Source organism: Dendropsophus ebraccatus, chromosome 13, assembly GCF_027789765.1.
Source record: "Dendropsophus ebraccatus isolate aDenEbr1 chromosome 13, aDenEbr1.pat, whole genome shotgun sequence".
In the NCBI taxonomy this organism is placed as follows: domain Eukaryota; kingdom Metazoa; phylum Chordata; class Amphibia; order Anura; family Hylidae; genus Dendropsophus; species Dendropsophus ebraccatus.
In genome coordinates, this window is record NC_091466.1 from 29,663,448 (window position 1) to 29,687,180 (window position 23,733).

At 39.5% G+C, this 23,733-nt stretch overlaps 1 protein-coding gene across 1 annotated transcript; it reads left to right on the forward strand.

Moving 5' to 3' along the window:
• The first annotated feature begins 305 nt into the window (after positions 1-305).
• On the forward strand, positions 306-14,919 carry LOC138771150 (hepatocyte nuclear factor 6-like). Its single transcript, XM_069950654.1, has 2 exons — positions 306-1,248; positions 14,603-14,919. The coding sequence occupies exons 1-2, from the start codon at positions 306-308 to the stop codon at positions 14,917-14,919; spliced, it is 1,260 nt and encodes a 419-aa protein (XP_069806755.1).
• Positions 14,920-23,733: the final 8,814 nt, after the last annotated feature.

Sequence of the window (23,733 nt, forward strand, 5' to 3'; positions counted from 1 at the left end):
AAGGATATATTTATCTACTGACCCGTGTATCTTCCCCATAGATTCAATGTTTTAATATAGCTTTGGTGTTAATGGGTTAACTCTTGATGAATGCTTAGTATTAGACCATCATATTCCCCGGGTGGGTGAAGGGAGATGTTCCATGAGACAAAAGAGTGACCTGATCAGAATTAAGTCATTTTTTGTATAATTAAGACGTAACGTAGACTCTCCGTCCTAAAGCTGTGGTTCTCTCCAGTCAATTTAGAGTAAAAGATTAATGACTCTACGACTAGATAAAGCGGAGGATGTTGTAGCCTGAAGACATGAATGTCCAGTTGGGTTTGGAGACCAGTGAAGACATTTCCGGCTCAGGCCAAGAGCTTATGCACAATCAGAATAGGACTTTACATCCACCTGTTCCCAGATCGTCATTGGTTTCCAGTATGACTTCTGTTCTGGATGGAAGTGACTATCATCGCTCAGATCATCATCTGGCTACCTCCCTGCATCCTGGATTGGGATTTGGGGGCGATTCACCACCGGCATCCGCTAATAGTTACACCACCTTGACGCCACTCCAACCTCTTCATGACAAGTTCCATCATCACCAGCACCATCAATGTGTCCCAGTTGGGAATGTGATTGGAAGTTTTACACTTATGAGGGAAGACAGAGGCCTTGGCCCACCTAGTAACTTTTATAGTCACTATCCCAAAGATATAAGCATGGGACAGAGCCTTTCCTCCTTGCCAAGTCCTAATCTGACAAGCATGCACGGGTATGGCCATCCTTCTGGACATTTGTCTAATGAGAAGATGGTATCTGGCAATGGTTTTGATGCCCACCATCATAGCATGTTTAGCAGAATAGACCAGCACTTTTCCAGAGAGTTGTCCCCACCTCCGTCTTCTGGAGTGGGGTCACCCAACAATATGCACCAACATCACTATGTGCACCACAGAGCTGAGATAAACTGCAGGCAAAACCCACCCATGCCAACACAAAGCACTACTCTTTCCAGCCAGCTGGAAGAGATTAATACCAAAGATGTTGCCCAAAGAATCATTGCAGAACTGAAAAGATACAGTATCCCTCAAGCTATTTTTGCTGAGAGAGTCCTGTGTAGGTCACAGGGGACGCTCTCAGATCTTCTAAGAAACCCCAAACCCTGGAGCAAGCTAAAATCCGGGAGAGAGACCTTCAAGAGGATGTGGCGGTGGCTTCAGGAGCCCGAATTCCAGAGAATGGCAGCTTTAAGGTTAGAAGGTAAGATACTTTATTTCAAGCATGCTGGTGGTGACCTCGGACAATACAGGGAAAGGTCCAACAGACTTTGGGATATATGATTGTTCATGACCTCAAGTGTCTTAATATTAACTGCGTAAGTTAAAATGTCTTCTAAGCTATGAACAAAGACACCTTAATCAGGTTAGCATTGAGAGAATAGTAGTAAGCAGTCAAGCCACAAATAAATATCCAAAATTGACTACTTGGTGCAGGACACGTACCAACGCTCACAGTCTAGGTGGGCCCATGTGCGCAATCCTGCATTACCTTATTACAGCAGATGGGGCACAAGGGTTGCATAAGGTCTAACTTTTACCATCCACATTATATTACATATATATTGAATACTACTGGTCGTATACCCTTGTGTTCGTTCATAGCTGGCCTATGTATCCTTTATAATTCCCTGTGTTTTTCTTGGTTGTCAGTCATGTACAAGGTGTACAGAGCCATCATGTCATATTAACTATTTAGTTGAAAAGTGCAAAAGCTATGTCTTTATCTTCTATCTTTCTTTCTATCTATCTATCTATCTATCTATCTATCTATCTATCTATCTTCTATCTATCTATCTATCTATCTATCTATCTACCTCTGGCTATATTTTCATGCCCATGCATGTATATCTGCTGCTCATTATATTTTATACATACAAGTGTTTCAACGCATTTCAAGTTCCATTACAACAGCAAGATTGCCTGACATCTGAAATTAATATCTTTCATTCCTTAGAATAAAGTATAGCCAGGTTAATATGTGGAGTATAGTATTAAAAGAAAAAGAATATTCAGAAATATTTTAGAAACACATGAACACATTGGAAAATAAAAACGAGTGGATGAACTCATTGTTTAATTGGGTGCCTAGAAAAATGTAGGAGTAATATATATGTATACATCTGTAAATGAATAAATAAGTATATAAATGGTAAGTAAGACCGGATGGGCCTAGCAACCCTGTTATCCTCCTCTGTCAACCTGAAAGACATGCTTGTAACAGTATTAATAATTCTGATTGATTGTAGGAAATTTTTGCAATTTTTTTTAGGTTGTCGTACTACGGATATCTATCTATCTATCTATCTATCTATCTATCTATCCATCCTTTGAAGTTGGTGTTTGATACAATGTAGACGACATTGATTTTTTTATTAATTTGCTTCTTGTATTGATAAAAGGAAAGGGATCATTTCACTTCTACTATATGTGTATTGGCCTTGTGCTCTGACCAAGAAATCCATTGATTAGCTGGGAGATCATAGAGAAGATCCGATGAAAGCGAAATTATTTGTTGTTTTTTTTCAACAGCAGCGTTTACGACTCTTTGCGTAGAAAATGGCGGCAAAGCTAAGTCATGGGAGAAAATCAGTGATCTGCTGATGATGGGCCATTTCTTAAAATATCTTGAACCTATAGATACTTTCTTAAAATACGATAATATTTTCCTCTTTAATTATAATCCAATCATTTTCTATTTCTGCAATGAATTAATGTTCCATTTTTAGAAATCAATAATACTGCAATCAATTTCCAATAGACATAATGCAACAGCCAAACAGCAAGAGTCTCCATTTTTTGGGTGATAAACGAAAGTATTTTATTTTTATATAATTCTTTTTTTTTTTACTTTTGATATATTTTTATTGATATAATTTTTTGTAATTTTTTTTTTTAATTTTTATACACTTCCTATATACCAAATATATACTGTACCTACATAACATTTTTACTTATGTAATTATTACTTTTTAGTAATGTATACTTTTATCTCTAATCTATAAGAACTACAATTACTATTTTTTTAATTAATTATTTTAGATTTCTCTATATAATTTTAAAATTAAATTAGCAGTTTTACGCCAAGCTGCCCAATGGATGTTCATTCACAATATAGGACGCCGTTAAATTTTTTTTTTTAATGATTCCAGTTGCTAATTGTTATCCATTATTTTGATGGCGCCAACACATTCCGCTATTGATCATACAGATTGCATTCGCATATTTGCAATTGAGCTTTCAATCTAATGCATTAGAATTCCAGACCAGGGCCTATATTCATGTACATCTGGCCCAGTACTAACCCAAGGATAGTAAGAGTATATAAACTTTATACTATAATTGTCCTGGTTGGGAATTCAACCACAATCTTTAGTGTTTGAACCCCCGTAATGTTTCACTTCATTTATATGAATAAAAGACGACTATGCAAATTGTAGGGTTGCAGTAATTCTGGTAATGTCTAAGTATTTTTATTTATTTATTTTTTTCCCATAAAATTTTCTTTCTTTATTCCATTACTTTTGATATAGCCATGGTTTACAAAAATACAAGGCATCAAGGCATTACCCATCTGTTCTATCGATGTTGTACTTCTATAGTATTGACAACTACAAAAATTTGGATTAATCTTTATGATTAATAGGAGCGTGTAATATATTTTTAAAAGCAAAAAAAAAAAAAAAAAAAATATATATATATATATATGTACAAAAGTACAAAAAAAATGTAGGACAAGAAAGGAAGTTATTCTAACCAAGCACTCTAATAAAATCCCATCGAAAAAGAAAGTTTTTGTTTTTTTTATTTAATTGAAAAGTGTTAATTATAACAAATAAAAATTATACTTGATATTTAAAATTCCTTAAAATACCTTATATTATAGAAAATAAAATCTTACTAATAAATGTTCAAAGCTAAGGGATAACCCTCTAAATAAAAAAAAAATCACTGCAAGCCAGGTGGCTCTTTTCCTCAATGGAAATCTACAAAGCTTGCACATGAACAAAGGCCCAAAGTCCATTTTAACCTTTCTATTGTCAGTGCATTAAAGTGTGAATTGTTACAGCCCCCTAGCAGGAAAAGTGACTGTGACATACTGGTCGATCAACCAGCTTAGAAATTAACACAGTGAGGGTAGATATAAAATATTGTCCTCGCCAAAAGGGAAATCACCCCGCTCCTAATTATTTCTAAATAACTTGTCAGCTATTTCATTTGGACAATTTACTTTAGCATCTTAAGATATTCTCCAGTCCGCTACCCTCCCAATGCATATTCATGAGAATAACAGAGGAGAAATGTCCAGTATGGAGAGGAGGAGGCAGTCAGAGTAAAGGAATGACAGCATTGTATAGATTTGGATTATATAAATCAAAAAAAGAGAGAGGCCTTCGTGTAGAATTTACCAATAGGAAGACTTTAGTATGATTTTTTTTTTTTCGTTCTGATTTAAATATAATTACATTTTTTATTTAGTAATTTAAAAAATTGGTATTTTTAAATATATACATATATATAGTGTAGACGTAAGTATATACACTTTGCTATATTAAATATTTTATTCCATGCTTATTTAAGCAGTTTAGGCAAACTGTTATCTGGCGTGCGGTTAGGTACAGTAATTGTAGTCTACAGTGGATGATTGATTGATGGTTTTTTAATCATACCCCTGTGAGGCATTTTAGCCGTGCTTGTTTGTACACACTACACATAGGAACATGGGGGTTTTAATTCTGCAATGCTCTCTGCATATCTGAAAGTTAATGGACATTAACCAGCATTAGTCGAGTTGCATTTTGATCAGATACCGCAACCCATAAAGGCAAGATGGCGCTCGGTAGGATCATCTCAAAAACTGATCATCTGAGCTTGCAATCACCATGTTGAGTATCGCCACCTAATGTTCATAAAAGCAGTGTATTTTTTTCTATAAGCCTCCGTATCAGGTTGACTATAGAGTTCTTCAATCTGATGACTGAAAGGAAGTCCAAAAAAAATGTCTGTCCCCATGAACTTCTATATTTTCACATAAATTGACATCCATACACGTGACCGATCATAGGAGCTTCTTTAGGTTTAGGTCTCCTTTTAATCCACCCCAAGCATTAGAGACTTTCACTAAGGCCTGGCAGAGGAAGGGTTACAGCAAAGAGCATTGATTTCTACAGCGGACTCAGTCAGCGCCACTCACAGAGACACACACACAATCCACTCATAAACTACCCACAACCCCTTGCGCTTCATTCCCAAGGGGAGCTTTCTGTGAGCGTCCTATTGATTTTTGATTTTGCAGAAATTAGCCCCTTTCCCCCCCCCACCTCCAAATCTTTTTATTTTCATTTTTTTATTTTCAAGCCGATATATAAGTTTAGGATTTTTATGATATTAATGATGGTGCGAGACATCCATGAAGGAGATCACAGGAGCAGGAGAAGGTGCTAGATGTTTCTACGTCATGCTATAACCTATAGCTATAACATAAGCAAAGTATAGTCCAAGAACGTGGAAGAAGCCTCTAGAATCGCAAATTAGGACTAATCAGAACTATTTTATCAGCTTCAGGGTATGGCCACACTTGGAGAATTCCAGGCAGATTTTTCACATGGAATTTCTGAAAATCCGCAACATCTATAATAGCAGCAAAGCAGAGGAGATTTATAAAATTGCATCCATATGCTGCCGATAACATTTCTAATGCTGGCCGTACCCTTAATCAATTTTTTTTTTTTAAATATTAAGCTAGCACCCCTGAAGTGTTTAAGGGGTTAACTACTACCATTGGGGAGAAGCTACTTGACTTCCTCTGGATGCATTATGGACAGGCAGACCTTTATGAATAATTATAGAGAATATGTAAAGAGCTCTGCTGCTGTGTTCCCTATGACGGTACCTGTGCAGGAGGCCTGGTTGGTTGCACAGTAGCTGTAAAAAAAAGCTGAACCCCTTTACGCCTTCTTTCACACAGACTAACATGCTTTACGTTACTATATAAGTGACGCATTTAGCCTTCCTTCTATTATGTTTTGCATTGACTCTATTACAATACAGTAGTTATTGGGGTAAATAGGCCATAGGTTTGTTTGATACCATTTTTTTCATCTACCATGTAAGAATTGTATTGGAACAGGAAAGGATGTGTAAATGAAAGAGAATTTGATATATATTATAAAGGCACATCAAGAAAACAGGGGGCAGACAAAAGTTTAAACTATATTACATTCTATCTAATATATCACAGAGCGGCTTGTGAGTTACGGTAAAGGGCAGTAATTTTAGGCGTAAGCTTCATACATCAATATAAGCGCTGAACATGCTTTATGTAGACGTCTTTCCAACCAGGACCCTTATTTTTCCAATAATAATTTCAGATTATTCTAAATTCAGGTCAGATTTCTCATATATCATAGTTTTACCATATAATAATTTTTTTCTATTTCTTTAAAATTGTATAACCTTGGCTGTAGATTTTTTTATGGCTACATAGCCATTTGAGGTTTGGACACATTATATTTTTCAGGCATCATTTTGGGGTATGTATATGGCAGCATTTAATTTATATACATTTTTGGCATGTAAAAAAGGTATAATACAATAATGAAATTGATTTATTTAATTTTTTGTTTTAGTCCCGTCTGATGATTTTTCCGTTAACTTGCTACGGTTATTTCTAAAATCTACTGTCATTTGTGTGTATGTTAATGTAATCTACAAGTGTCTGTTAAGGTTTGTCTGCTGGACTTTTATTAGGCCCAGAACTGTCAGGATCTAGCAGTCAGCTATGGCAGCAGTGTATGGCAAAGCAGATTTCTTTTTACGCAACGTGATCAGTACTGACCGCAGTCCTTATATAATGAAATTTTTGAAATATATTTTTTACTTTACTGATGGTTCTGAATGTTTTGGTCTTGTACTATATGGGCCCCAAAGCTTCTATGATGGTGACGTAACCATTGATGCTTTCCATGTTTGTTCCTTGCAATACTTATAAAGAGCACAGAGATGACTTTGGGATAGGTAGTATTTGCAGATCCATCGGAAGTGCAGAGATACTGTATATGGTGGAAAACCGGAGCAGACGGTGGTCGCTTTCTTGGCGCTATATTGCAGGCTTCCTAATAGAAGTTGAAGTGTTGCCATTCCTTGGTTTCCTTAGCAACTTTAATCCTCAGATTTGCTCCTACTTTGGGAAACAAAATGTTCTTATTAGACAGTATATCCAATGAGCAAGTGAAGTACTATATAGAAGCTTTGATCTTGTACTCCGATAGTATCTACCCATGGATGGATGCAGTTGTCTGTGCTCTCTGATCCACCGCCATGTTATTATTTTACAGTTACACAGAGGACAAGCTCACGGCTTGCGGTGCTTGCCATTGTATATCACAATTACAACAAGTGTCATGGAGCTTCCCCATTGTTTAGTATGACATTAAACTGAGGAAGTGCCCGAGCACGACACATATCATAGTTATGGAAAACATAACAATGTCTTTTCTCTTCCTTCTAGTTGACTGATGCCCACATATCCAAAATAAAAAATTCTTTTTTGGATAAATTGAGACACTGGGCTGCCATCTTGGGGCTTTTACACAAACATCAATCCTGATGTCTTCTCTGTTTCTAGACTCTTACACTCAATTTCCTGTTATTTTACAGGAAATCTTGGTCCATACTCTACCGTGCCTGTCCTTCCCTGTTGTATTTTTTTTCACTGGCTTTTTATTATCCTTAGTTTGGCCAATACAGTATTTGCAAATTGCTTAGGAGCCATTGTATGTAGTGTATGTCTTTGTTATGGTCACATACAGGAGATATGTATTATAGTGAGGAGTCTAAGAAACATAGAAGATTTTCGGCAGAAAAAGACCACTTGGTCCATGTAGTCTGCCCTTTTAGTATAAGGGATCACTTGGTCTTCACCTTTAAGGGATCACTTGGTCTTTACCTTTCACTCCTGCAAGAAAATATGAGCTTTACTGCAGGAAGATCTTCAGGTCATGGCGCCCGTTACAGATTGGTGGCCATATGCAGTATAGTAACAAGCAGAGGGTAAGATTATAGTATAGTCAGGAATGGAGCCAGGGTTTACAGTCAAGGGTATGAAAGCAGGTACCGGGTTAACGTGGTACGAACCACTATCATTAGGCAATGCACAGCAGCACCCTTTCTGCCTGTGTCTGACTGGGTCACTATTATGGTAAACTGGTACAACTTAATAGTCAGTGCTGGCTGATAGCCAGGATTGGAGATAACCAAGATATAGCAGTTAATTGTGACCATTGCATCTAAGAAGTTTGCCAGGGAAACAGATTCCCCTTTGTCAACCCATTGTCCCTCTTATGTCAACGGTTTGCTACGTCAGCCATGAGCTTAACTATGCCAGGGTCATAATATACTGCAATGCAGAAGCATTACTGTGTATTATATGAGTGACTGGAATTCAATGGGGAAAAAAAGTTTTTCAAATAATAAAAAATATAAAAAAAATTGAAAGTCACCAATATTCCTCACAGCATCCTTTATTTTTTGAAATAGTAATAAAATATAATAACATATACAAAATGGTATAGCTGCATCCATACCAATCCTTATGATGCGCCAGAAATCTTCAGAACCTGAGGCCAATGCAGTCTGAGCAGGTCTGAAGCAGCAAGACCATGGTAGGTGCCAAGGGCCGGAGCAGTAGAAGGGGAAGTGCCTAGCAATCAGACATGGCTGGCAGCAGGGACCATGGCCGCTCACCCAGATGTGGTCCTGAAACTGGTGTTTTAATAGTACCCCCATCCTATTAGAAGTGCTGGGGGATTTTATGAGGCTTGAGGGTATACTTTAAGTGGAATTTCTTGATGAGCTAAGAAGTTTGCAGATCTTACTTCTTAATTCTTTCCTCTTTCTTACCACATCTTTGCCAATCGAAATGATAAAGATGATTTCCACAACAATTCAAGGGTAGAAGGACCTGTGTCTTTTAGTTTGAGGAGTAAAAGTCCATTCTGCTTGTAACACTCAAACTTGGAGACAAACCAAACTCTCCAGTCTGAAGGCGCCGATACAACTTCAATAACTGTTGGCTGAACAATGATTTGACCAGTTATCTCTCCCCTACTCCCCATACACATGAACGTTCAGCCAAACAGTCAAGTGATACCTATGGTTAGGGTCTCTAATTGTAGTGATCTCTCTGGTACAGGCTTACGCCTCCAAGAATAAGGAGGTCAGGCAATAAAAATCCATCATGCCTGACCCCTATGATGTCGGTGGAGAGTCGGGTGGCTCCCATACACCTTACACCGAAGGCCAAATCTGTCGACTGCAGATGTGTTGCAGACAAGGTATTCATAGCCAATCCTGAGTTTTGTTATCATCTTTGCAGGGGAAGAAGATTTCTCATAAAGCCTCTTTCCATTTTTTTTGCGTTATGTAGGCGGACATTGTCATGGTACAGGGTACAGTTAAATCCTGACAGCTGTTATTACCTTTAAGAAGATTTAAAGGGATGGAGTATCTCTTTTTGTTTCCTGGCAAAAACCATGACTGACCTCACCTTGAGAAACTGGTTATCCAATGATGAAGGCGAAGCACAGGAAGCAGTAGAAAAACGTTACAAGGCCGTTAATGTCCTCCAACCTCATATAGTGCTCTGGACTCTCAAGGGCTGAGGGCTGACGATGACCCGCCTATTCATTAACAAGGCCGAGCTCAGGATCAGTGTCAATCAGGAGTCAAAACCAGTAACAACAGCACAAGGAACAAGAAAATGGCAGTATATGAGCTACAAAAAAACAAGAAATGCAAGGAAAATATATTAAGGCAAATATAAAAAAAATTATATTAGCTGCAAGGCTTGACGTCATTTTTGCCCGCCAGTTGCCTTGGCAACCTGATACGGCTGTTCAGAACAGCTGAAGTCTAAAGCAGCGGCACTATAGTAGAACACAAGAACAGGTGAAGAAGAAGCAGGTGAAGTTGTCATGTTCCTTAGCTGCTTACAAGGACAAGGAAATGGACTTGGATGAGGTGAGCTATATTCTTGAAGGATGAAAAGGTGAGGAAAAGATATGCAGAGGTAATCCTAAATCAACAAACCCTGAAAGACCAAGAAGTGAACATAAGCCATTGGAAAAGCTCTGCAAAGGTGATTGGCAAAACTACATACAGATGAGTTAGGTAAACATATCTCCCAATGTCCACCATTGGTTCCTTGCCCAGTCTACCAAAGCCATGGCTACTCCTTACTACCATGTTTCCCCGAAAATAAGACAGTGTCTTATATGTTTTTTTGCCCTCATAAACAGGCACTATGTCTTATTTTCGGGATATGGCCGGGGGGGAGAGAAATATGACCAGGGGGAGAGAAATAAGACATCCTTTCCAGACCTCCCTGGAATACTCACCCCGGGACCAAGATCGCATCAGAGGCGGGATGTGAGTTAGACATGGACGTGCATCAAACGTGTGACAGCGTGACGTGCGGAGGACTTGGGGACCTTGGACCAGGCTGCCTGCACGCCGGCTTCAGAGGTCCTTGAGGGAATTAAGTGAGTCCTGGGTGGCCACAGACAGCCTTACTTTCGGAGGGCACCTTACTTTCGGGGGGGGGGGGGGTGCCCTAGTTTAAAGTAGGGTGTGCTTTTTTTTCGGGGGGATGTCTTACTTTAGGCTAGAGGGTAGATTAGTTGGGGTGTCTTATTTTAGGAGTGTGTTTTATTTTTGGGGAAACAGTATATCATGGCCCTTTATGGAAAGCCAATATTTCAGCTGTTTTGCCAAGATCAAGACAGGATTTTCAGGAAATAAGAGAGGGATGGCATGTGATTTGGTCATAATTCAAAGTAGGCCACATATAAGCCAATGCATTTTGAGAAAACTGCATTTTAGCTCAAAGTTGGCCTCAATGACGAAGGAACATGTAGAGACAAAACTCAAAATGCATGCTTCCATCTCTTACAAGGGATTATAACCTAAACAAGGCCAAGGCCTCTAGCATTAAGGAGACGGGGGGAGGGGGTCTCTTTTATTATGATGGGGAACTTGTGGCCATGTCTTTAACCATATATCAGATGCCCGATGTTGAGGGCCACATACGAACCTCTTTTGGGACATTCCTAAATAATGAATGCAAATAAGGTGTAACCTGTAGCTACAAGATCCAACATCTAGCAGGTTCCTTTAAATCCAAGTTATGCTAATAAATAGTCCCCTCTAACCCCATGCCCACGTGACACGAGCGAGTCTCCATGACAGGTGAGCAGCTTATCATGCACCGCGGTGTAGTTAAGCCATCTTGATTGCAATCACATTAACCTTTATATAGTGCTATCATGTGCTGAGCTTACAGACTCTGTCCATTAATTGCTTCTCCACTACGTACAAATCACTATTCCAATAAAATTGTCACATTCCTCCTCCCAGCAAGACTCCTTCAGTGTCACAGCCCGAACTATGACACCTCCCCTCATTCCATATGCAGGAACCGCCATTACTTTATAGGTTCATAATGGAAAGTTTACCCTGTAAATTGTCCCTAGCTGCCCTCAGAAATCTCCTATTAAATCTTTCATTAAGAAGGTGCTTTATAGATGCCCGAGCCTTTCATTCCGCCAAACATATCAAGTAATTATTGTCATTTTGTATTCAATTACTGGCCTTATTTCATTACAGCCTGTTGTATTCTGTTTTATCTGAATCGTTATTACAGGCTTTGCTTAACCCCTTAATGGCGAAGAAAGACGTCAATCTGTAGCATGACTTGGAGAAAAAAAAAAGGCTGAATGAAACCCCAAGGATATAGATTTTACGAGATCATTCTTAACTCTTCCTTTCCTGAACAGCCTAACAAATCATTGCCCCCACCACCACCACCACCATCCCCCCTTTCTTCCTTTTCATTAACAGCTAATGAACTGCACCAAGACCCCCCCCCCCACACACACCCACCCACCTCACCATCTCTGAGATGTGAATTGGATGCACGCAACGCTCTGGCCCCTTAGGGGTTAACATGCATATATACAGTGCTGTATTCCGCACAGCTGGGTTGTGATCAATATTTTTCTATCAGTGTGCAGTGTCCCAGACAAGAGCGGGGGAAGGGAACGAAAGGAGAACTGACCAGATGGGGACAGGAGGAAAAACAAGGAGTGTGTAAGGGGGGGGGGTTATATGCCATAACCTGTAACATAATCAATTCTTGTGATATAGCGTATTGATAAACATTAATATAATTACGGGATATGAAAGCCGGCATTGATGTGACGCTTATTGAGATTGTAGATTATTAATAAATTATGATCATTGTGCGAGGGATGAACCTGAATATTGTCGGCACGAGCCCCCCCCCCCCTCTTAGCAAGGATTTAGAATATTTTACACTGAAACTATTTTTATGCCTTTGGGTATAATGGAGGCTGCAAAGACTCTTACATTCACATGCACCGTGCGTTTTGGTCTTAGAAGGTGTAAGAAATATGTAAAATAAAAAATAAATAAATAACATTTTACACTAATCCCTAGGGAATCAAATGGTCTGGATAGGGGTCTGCACATTTGTGGGAGAGGTCCAAACCAACGCATACTTACACCCCGTCATTGCCCCTCCCAAGACCAGCTATTGATGAAGTCCCTGTTAGTGATGGCCGGCACAGACACATTACCCTGGAGACAGGAAGGGGCTGATAGGGCATTTGGCCCAAGCTCTAAATTGACCATATATTATAGACACATGAGCAAGGTAAAGGAAAACCATAGCTACAAGTCTGGTCACTGGTGTGTCCCCCTCTTCTATTGGTATTGTCTGGTATTGCATCTCACTTGAATGTGGTTGAGCTGTAATATCTCAGCTTGGACAAGTAGACAAAAGAGGCGCTATTTCTAGATATCTTATACAACCCTTTACAATAACGTAATCACTTTTGATGCAATAAACTGTTGCTGCTATGGTTGCTCGCATTTATTGTTTTTTAGGTACTCTTTGCGGTAGTACATTTAACCCTTTTTGCTGCAGTAAAACTGGCCTTACACATTAGATAAGCGTTGGTCAAACCCACTGATATTGGCCGACCATCTTATGTGTATATCAACCTCCTGACTCTCCCCTGATGGCAGATGAAGTGTTGGATTGTTGGATTTCAACTGCCCCATTATTTTGTTCTTGGGGAGATACACTTCAACCAGAGCTGCTCCATCCCTTTGTTCTTGGGGAGGTATGCTTTAACCAGAGGGGCCTAGCAGTGGCTTCCTCCCCTTTGCACATTGAGGATGCATACATTTTTTTTTGAGACAACCATGCACACGCATAGGGGGAATCAGAAGAGACTACTGTCAGCTTTCTTATGTGTATGACCAGCTTAAATTGACATAGTGCCACAATAACTCTAAATAGAAGGAGCTCTTTGAAGATCATTACGTATAAGCTGTCACTGGTGGCTCATATTAGAGCAGCTAAAATATTGGGAAGGCCAGCACAGACTGAGTTATGGAAATAATGAAATGACACAATGTATTTTTCCTGCAGTGCCTCCTGAGGGGAAACGAGGCATTACATGATTCTGAATTAAATCAATGGGTCATCCGTGTAATTCACAGGCATGTAGTGTTCTCCAGGGAAAGAAATGCCACCCTTCAGTTCAGCTAAAGAGGTCCTGAATAGGGTATCTGAAATTAGGTTTACCCCTTTAAGGTCTGTTACTGTTCAATGAAAATCTTTGCTAGTAACCCACAGCTATTCAGCAAAGTTGAAGGACCCAACATAACATCATGACACAACATAACATCATGATGGCTTGAAATCTATCAAGGGGAAGGATTACTTCTTCTTGACCCTTTGTTAAAGGGTGTTATCCAGCGCTACAAAAACATGGCCACTTTTCCCCCTACTGTTGTCTCCAGGTTAGGTGCGGTTTGCAATTAAGCTCCATTTACTTCAATAGGTTTCCAAATCCCACCCAAACTGGAGGCAACAGTAGGGGGAAAGTGGCCATGTTTTTGTAGCGCTGGATAACCCCTTTAACATTTCTAGAGACCACATAGTGCAGGCAACTAAGGATCTTGCATGGTTTCTATAATTTAGAAGGAAACGGTCCCTTTAAGCCAGAACAATACCAACACTTTTGTATGTAACCTTACGCCTATGATTTATGGGCTTGTATAGGAATTTTTGGTACTGTCCTACAAAATATTCACCTCTAACCTCCTGCTTGTAATAGCCGTGCTATTTCATCAGATTGTACAGAAGTCAAACCATTACTAGAAAAAAAGGTGAAAAGTGGACCATTTGCATTCTGCTGTGCACAATTTATTGGTATAAAAATTTAACAATGCTCTTGCCGGTTGAATGTGGAAATGAACTTGCCAGTGACTTAAAATAATATCTGTACCAGAGGGCTGACTATTTCATTTTACCATTGTATGTCTATGTGAGTACATGATAATTTGAAACCTATTCATAAGCCTACATAGTGGACATTGTATATGATTGATACACACTCGTGAACGTGAAATGGTTAAAAATATGATAGTAAAGTGTATTAATCTTCCTGTGTTACCTGTACCCACAGCCTGCAAAAGGAAAGAGCAAGAGCAAACCAAAGCCGAAAGAAATCACGTTCCTAAGAGGCACCGCCTGGTCTTCACCGACATCCAGCGACGCACGCTACATGCCATTTTTCATGAGAACCAGAGGCCCTCCAAAGAATTGCAGATTACCATTGCCCAACAGCTTGGCCTTGAGCTGTCCACTGTCAGCAACTTCTTCATGAATGCTCGCAGGAGAAGCTTGGACAAGTGGATGGATGAGGGTCATGGGCGTCCTCCATCCTCTTCCAGTTCTTTATCGTCCAAAGGTGGCTCAGCCATTGCTTGCACCAAAGCATGAAAGAGATGCCTATAGCTCTATCAACCAAAGATAGTATCAGCTCAGCCTTCATTTTCATCCCTTCTTCATCTTAGACACCAAGAACATTGACCTTGAGGTGTTCTAGGAAAAGGTGACTTATAAAAGTTATTATGAGGGGGAAGACTGTTCCTGGCTTGAACGTCATTCATTGCAGTCATTTGGCTGATACATACTTCAATCAAATTCTATGGGTATAGACTAGTCATGTTCATTATTTATTTTATATGACACTGTCTGCACACACAGCGCACTACAAATAATACAGGTATCACATTTCTTTGCCCTTTCAATGACGTTTGGGTGGCAGCAAGTCTTTTGAGTGGTTCTTAACCAATGATGGTCGGCATTCACAAGCTACTGCATAGACGTTTCTGTAAGGATGTTTTTGAGGCACCAGTTTGGCACTAGACCTAGCTATTTACAAGAAGGAACAGTCATGTTTTCTAGCCTGACATATGCGGGTGGATCATCAAGACGACATGCAGACTGTTTCTCACCTGCTTCTCTACGATACCCAACATTTGATGTCAAACTCTTACTGAGCATTTTATTTAAGACACTACATGTAAAATGTTGTTCAATAGCTACCTCTTAATTGTCAGTGATGGGCTGTAGAAATGCTTTACACTAGCATTTACATGCGTCTACATCTCAGTCAACCTCAGATATGGCTCTGCTTTGCATTTTAAGGAAAGAGAGGTAGTTATAAAGGGTTGCAGTTGGTCTTACATGTCATCTTGACAGCTTTTTTTATGGCAGTGCCTTGAAGAGAAATAACATTTTGCACCACACAGAGAGGCATATGATATTTCATTCATATCCTGTCTACACTACTCTTTTATTGGCCTAAAATGATCTAACCCAACCCTAAACCTTGCTTGATACAACAGCCCTACTTGTTTTTGGAGGGTGGTCTTGCAGACCCATTGCTGACCACTAAACACGTCATCTAGGTCATTGTTGAAGTAACTGTGCACGTTTTAAGCCAAAATAAAAATGTTGACCTTCAACTTTTTAGGAACTAAATACATGAAAAGCAAGCTTCATTTAAGAACTGTGGAGTAACAAAACTTAGAGGGTAGTAAGAAGGTTCTCCATGTCTTTAAATGCCAATCTTTACTTTGGTTTACAAAAAAACACTATTGCATTTTTGTATTATTTATTTTTGGATATCATGCTTCCCTTCTTCCATGTTGTGGACAGATCCCTTAATTGATATAACACTTCAGCCTTCTTCATCGTTAATGGTCTCCTCCCTTAGGTTTGTACTACACATAGATATTTATAAAGTACTTTACTTGATTAGTCTTCGTTAAACCATTGTACATATGCACGTTTGGCCCTATTTTTTTTAAACCAACTGAAGCTGAATTTTTCCAAATCTAGCCTCAGAAAAAACATCACCAATACTGAATCCTGCTGTAAAGGACACAAGTAAACAAATTCTTAAAATATTTCAAGAACCACCCATGGTGGACTGTTTATAGGAAAGGACTGTGTAAGGATAAATAATTCCTTATCCTAACAGCAAGAGATTCTATTATCTCAGTCACCAGCTTGAGTAGGGATGACCCCATCCACACTGGTAAAAATTCAAAGCTTTGTGTTGCAACTTTGAAAAGGTGTTGACCTTTTTGCCTTTAGAAGCTAAGGGCTGCAGTCTGGAAGTACAGCCGGACCCTCCCCAGGCTCTTTTCATTTTACTCCTGACCAGCTGACGGGGAATTAGTGAGTTCAATGGAACAGTGGGAGATGAGAGGAGGTAGGGGTTGGAAGGTCAAGTCAGTCTCCATCCAGTGATCACATCCTCTGCGGGAGAATCGCTAACCCTTTGGCTTCCATAGTCACCTCCGATGCATTGTCTTGGCTCTCACACTTAGCTGTCTAGTTCAACCATATGTTTAATAAATGGGAGCAATTATCAGGCGCTATCATTAGCAGTAGATCGTACACAGGAAAATCTATACATTCAAGGTAATTACATTGGGTGCATATAAAAAAAAATGGTTTGATGGAGACTACATGTAGTAGTGGCACATTGAGTAGTATGAGTAGAAGCTACAGATGAACAATGTTGGTGCAATATTCACTAGCTGTAATCATGGTGACGGTGTGATGGTGTTAGATTTACCTCCAGCGCCACAACAGGAGAAATGAAGTATTGCATGGTGCCCATTAAAATCAATAGTATGTTCGATTAATGCATGGAGGAGCTAGGTCTAGTAGAGACATACTTGATGGAGGTCTCAGTTGAGGGACTCTATAATATAGATGTCTACTGCTGAGATAAAACAAACATGAGAAAGGCATGTTAGGACTACAATTTCCACCCAAAGTTAACATCCTTCTTCCCCCTACCTTTCACATCTTTACTGTCTGCCTGTCATGATATCATGGATGGAAATATAACAGCGTATTGATTGTCAGTATTGACCTGTTTTATATGATGTTATCAGGTGGTGGAGATGGGACGGCGGTCTGTGTACAGGAAAGTAACATTACACCAAAGTGGGAATTTCCGATTACCCCGTTTTAAAATAGTCAATATATATGTTTACAAGGCAGCTGTTCAATTGGAACCTACTATGGATCCACGGCTAATACTAGGCTAAGCGTCATAATAATGGCGGCCTCAACCAATGCACTGCAGCCCAATACAATGAGACATATGTATTTGTAAAAATAGGCTTGTACAGTTGTAATGCGAAGACAGTTGTAAGTGGTGTATACTGCATTAGGCTGTACTACAGTGTTATAGGGTCAAGGGTAAATCTCTACATGGCCCCAAAAGACATTAGGACCACCTGGTCCACTTTCTGTATGCTTCACCTCCATTAAGGTTCCCACTCAAAGTTTGCATGAGACCATTTGTAGAAGAAAGTAGATTTTGCAAAGCAATGGTTGACGGTGTACAGATCAAAGATGAGATCTATGCTATATTTTTTTCCTTATTTTTTTTCCATTGGCATGGCTAAACTGGCATATCAATATAGTTCTACCTCATACTTGGGGGTTGTTAAAAAAAATAGTCTTGACGGGTATTTGTAATATAGCTATAGGCCAACTGTGAGGTCCAGGCTGAATGATCGGTTGTCCCTGATGTTATTCTATACATTCTATACCATGGTTTTCTCAGCAGCAGGGGCCTACATAGAACTGCTGTAGAAATGCTGGGACTCTCGTTGGAGAGAAGGGTAGTGTGGTCCACAGGAAAGGTCTTTTCAAGTTGGACTTTTCCCTTCTTGCCCATAGGCCTGTCAGCCTCAGGAGCCTCACTATGGCACCATTGCTTAGCAGCCATCTTAAAGTGAAGTCCTATGTGGCACAATGTTCATTATTCTTCTAAAATGCTGGGTGGGTTTGGACTATGATGCATCTATTAATCATATTTTAATTCATTGTAGTGTCCAGCGCTTCTGGGAAGCCACCTCTTTATGTTTCGATGACCACCCAGTAAAAATGGCTGCCACACAATGCACACAAAATGACTGTTCTACAGATTCCATACAGTGAAAATCCTCACCAAATCACTCTTAATCCTTTTTTGTTATAGAACTTATACCAAAGAACAAATGTATGCGCTTGACAATTGTTTTGTAACCCACATCATTGCTGCCATGGCTTTTGTGAGTTTGTAATTATTATTATTATTCTTTTGGTGCAAAATTACAGGGTCGGGGGGCAACAAGTGAATCTGAAATTCAAGGGATTGAGCTGTAATATTGTACAATGGACTCACAGAAACTCAGTTTGGTTAAGTTGGAATCAAGCAATGAAGTGTGGGTATTTGACGAATTAGCTATTAGGCGACACTTTAAGAGACGAGGGCAAAAGAACAAATCATAATTGGAACAATCAAGATCGCTGAGCGACAATTCAATCTTAAGGGGTGTTTTTTTTGTATTTTGAAACAGTATTAACTTACAAAAATGTGCAATCCTATGCGAAATTAACTGCAGGCTACAATGTTGCAAAGACGACAATGTTAATAATGTATTTATGTATTTATTTATTTATTACCGCCACAAATTCATGATTTACATGTTTAGCTATCGGACATGGTTACATGTGAGACGCAAGGTTTGTTATTTTCTTTTCGTGAATCCCATTTTTACACAGTTCATTACAATGGACAAAAAAGCACAGGTTAAAGGGGTTGTAGGGCATTTAAAATAATCTGGTTTAAATACTAGAAATACAGTTCCACTATTCTCTGTGGCTACATATGGCTTTGCAGATTGGCCTATTTATTTCAAAATCTAAGCTGCGATACCTGTAGGCCCATAGACAAAAGTGGTGCTAGTTCTTTAAAAAATAATAATATTAAACTAGATTTTTTTTTTCTAGTTCAACAGTCCCTTTAAGAAGGTCCAATGTTTGGACTGATGCTACATTACTCCATTGGCCTCATAGCATTGGAACATTACCATAGAAGCAATGACTGTTAACCAACTTAAAGAGCACCTATCACAGGACTGCAGTCCATTCCACCACCATCATGGTATACAGCAGCATGAGCTTTAGTAGGAAAAGAGTAAGACCAAATCCCTGTGTTTTCGATGATTCAGCATCCAGAGGGTGGTGCTAATCAGACAATTGCAGACAATTACTAATTAGCCCCACCCACTGGACTCCTAAGACTAGAGTGATCTGAATGATTTCAATGAATAAATTATAAATTATACTAAATCTATTCCCACAAAACTATATACTAATTTACTTAGCTGTCCCATACTATAACATATGTCTGTAGTATGGGCTGGTTTTTAATAGTGTGATGGGTTCCCTTTAAAATTTATGTGAGGTTTACTTTTGATGTACCTTCTCTTATAAAGTTTGACAGGACATCTATGGTCTATGTATGAAATCTATCGGCTGCTGTAATATCTAAAATGGCCTATAGCAGTCACTATTGCTTCTACAGGTTTAGTCAGCGACCAATGGCTATATTTTAAAGAGAAATAAGCTTAGAATAAATTGTGTCATATGTTTTAGGATTAGAAATCTTGGGAAAAGAAACAGTACATTCTCTGGTTAGCACCAAACATCCCATAAGGCGTCCTCACATATATCGTCCAAACTGACCATGTCCAGTATTGTTAATTTATTTCCCGTTTATCCATGCAGTGTTCCAGCTGTGCATTTTACTATCTATATAAATATATATATTACACTTATAGAAGGGAGAGGAAACTTGAATGTTTAAACTTTGTTATTTGTGCTGATTAACCAAAGTCTTTTTGCTTGTACACATTTTAAAACACGTACATTTTATACCAAAGTTTTTTCTCTGATACCTCATCGTGTGATTTGTCCGTGGTGATGTTACGCAGAAATTAAATGTTCTTTCTTGGAAGATTAAAGGCTTGTGAGTGTGTTTTATGTTCTCGGTCTGGAATATGGCCCATGTTATCAATAGGGGGCAGTGTTATCACATACTGGTGTCGATGTTCAGTTTAAGGGCAACACCAGTGACATTTTTTTTCTTTCAAATCAACTGGAGTCAGAAAAAGCCGGAGATTTGTAATTTACTTCTATTAAAAAATCTCAAGTCTTCCAGTACTTACCAGCGGCTGTATGTCCTATATATCTATCTATGTATATGTCTTTGACATACTGTAGCTGATAAGAAGTGGAAGACTTGAGATTTTTTAATAAAAGTAAATTACAAATATCTGACACTTTCTGGCACCAGTTGATTTGAAAGTATTTTTTTTTGACAGAGTAACCCTTTAAGGCCCATTTACACTGGTCAATTATTGGTCGTAGGAACACTTATTCTCAACAGTTGGCCAATGTAAAAGGGACAGCAATCAGATAACTCATTTGTTGGCTGATTGAATCTTATGTACAGCAAATAAAATCATCCTTATCGGCCGCACATCGCCATGTGTAAACAGGAAATGTGTGGGCCATAATGATGAGTTTAAATAGGTACACGATCATTAAAAAAAGGACTGATTACCCAATATGGCTACTGGATTAATTGAGCCATTTATAGGCTCCGCAAACACGCACCAATCTTCGGGATCAGGGGCCTATTACATGGAGCAATAATCTAATGAATCGGGCCGATTCGGCAGATTATCGCTCCGTGTAATAAAGACACAGATCAGCCGAAGAAACGATCATAGGCTGATCATTGTCTTTTAACATGTTTAAAAATCATCGGCCACTGATCAGTACATGTAATAGCGATGTGCGGCTGATGGTTGATGACAGGGTAAAGGAAAATATTAAACATTTTACTTACCTGTCTACGCTCTCTGCTGTCCTCCTTGCCTGTTCTGAGCATTTCCTGCTTTCCGCTGAGGCTTCTGAAGGTGTCTGTGAAACATTTTACTCACCTGTCCATGCTCACCGCTGTCCTCCTTGCCTGTTCTGAGCATTCCCTGCTGACCGCTGAGGCTTCCAAAGACGTCTGTGAAGTGACAGGCCGCTTAGCCAATTACTGACAATGATTGGCCGAGAAGCCTGTCACTTCTGAGACAGCTTCAGAAATGCCAGTGGCAGCTGCGGTGAGCAGGAACAACTTGGAACAGACAGGAGGACACCAGGGGAACTTGGAGAGGTAAGTATAATGGTTATTATTTTATAATACACTTTCGTCAGCAAGTGTTGCATCGCTAATGATGTCCATGCAGCCTTTGATCATGGAGCCGTTTAATAGGCTTACTTTAAATGTTGGGCCTTGTAATTCGACCCATACTGTGGATTTCCAGTCCAGTCCAGTTCCAGGTATTATAGAATTAAAAAAAAAAAAAAAAGAAAAAGTCCAAAATGTCCAAGCCAGTTGTTGTTCCGTTGTCTCGAAGTGCACAGAACAAACCGCTGGAAAGGCGGATACGTACGACAAGGACATCAAAGAAAGTAACTGGATTCCCACACTTTACGATTGATTGTATATTCATTAAAACTTGTTACAGAGCAGCTGATACTATAAAATGTGTTTTGGACACGTACTGTCCTTGGTCACAGCATTTACCACTAAAGACTAAATAATTAAAGACATAGGGGGAGATTTATCAAACATGGTGTAAAGTGAAACTGTCTCAGTTGCCCCTAGCAACCAATCAGATTCCACCTTTCATTTTTCAAAGAGTCTGTGAGGAAAGAAAAGTGGAATCTGATTGGTTGCTAGGGGCAACTGAGACAGTTTCACTTTACAACAGATTGATAAATCTCCCCCATAGACTCAGATGTATCAAAAGGTTTAAAATATAGACTTGTGTAGACTGCCCACAGCAACCAGTCATAGCTCCTATTTCATTTTACCAGAGCTGAAAGCTGAGCTGTGATTGGTTGCTGGGGCAGTTTATACCCGTGTATATTTTACACCCTTTGATGAATCTTTTTTTACTATAGTTCTTGAAGTTCATTTGCATTTTTTACCCCCAAAACAGAATCACTCTTGTCCATGGGTTTTGTCTGGTAATGCATTTAAAGGGGTAACCCCATCTGGGACATTAAAGGGGATATCCGAGAGAAGGAAAGATCCTACCTTATGTGCTCTCCAGCACTCCATTTCCTCCCTCTGCCAGGCCGTGCTGATACTTCTGCAGACGAGAGAAGGGTGGAAGCAGGTTGAGGCCAGTGTTTAATAGCTGTCCAATGTTACCAGTGTTGTGGTGACATTGTGTAGCTATTGGACATTGTGTACGCGGTGGACCTTTGCCTGCACGCAATGCCTGCAGAGCCTGCAACAAGCTCTCGCACCCTGTCCTCTGTGAAAGTTATCAGCACACATGGGCAGAGGAGGAAGTGGAGCGCCGAAGTGGAGAAGAGGTAGGACCGCTCTCCAGATAACCCCTTTAATGGCATATCCACAGGATATACCATAAATGTCTGTGAGATGTGGGTCTCACCTGTGGGACCTATACTTCTCTTGAGATCATAGACCCTCCAGCCCCTACCCCCAGTCTGCTTGTTACCGCCAAAGGTAGTTCTGCATCTATCAGACATTTATGGTATGGGAGACTACAGTCAACCCAAGACCACTGCAGGGGGAATGTAGTATCATATGGCGGCCATTCATATTAATGATTGTCCTTGTTATACATGCATGGATGGCTCGACTCCAACAGAGCAGGTCTCCATTATGGCGTAAAGACAAGGACACCCCCCGTGGCTTATTGGATTCTTAAGGTTTTCCACTCTTTGAAGAAATGTTCATATCCTCCAGAATATTCTGAAATATTTGGTCTAAATTTAAAGCAAAAATATGGTCATTTAAAAAAAATATTTCTCATAACATTTATTGTTAAATACATATTAACTAGAGATGAACGAACCGGGTTCGGGTTCGAGTCGATCCGAACCCGAACGTTCAGGCATTTGATTAGCTGGGGCTGCTGAACTCGGGTAAAGCTCTAAGGTTGTCTGGAAAACATGGATACAGCCAATGACTATATCCATGATTTCCACATAGCCTTAGGGCTTTATCCGACTTCAGCAGCCACCGCTAATTAAATGCCGAAAGTTCGGGTTCGGTTCGCTCATCTCTAATATTAACCATTAGTGCACGGGTAATTCTAGGCTATTAGTTGCCACCAATAACATACAGTGTAAAGTACTGCAGTCAATACGGCATTATTACTGTGATCCTGTTCATAATAGGCTGACACTTCATGGTTTCTGTATGTCATGTGTCAGCTTTGCTGTATAGACTGGGGCCAGATAAGAAGAGCCATTTACAGGACGAGTGTTATGAAATACTCAATTTCTATTGTCACACAGCCCAATAAGATTAAACATATGTTTACACTTTTAGTCCATGTTCCCTCTACGGGTTTT

Coding starts and splice junctions, on each gene's coding strand:
- LOC138771150 (XM_069950654.1), top strand. CDS start 306: ATGAATGTCCAGTTGGGTTTGGAGACCAGTGAAGACATTTCCGGCTCA. Junction 1,249..14,602: donor GGCAGCTTTAAGGTTAGAAG/GTAAGATACTTT, acceptor CTGTACCCACAG/CCTGCAAAAGGAAAGAGCAA.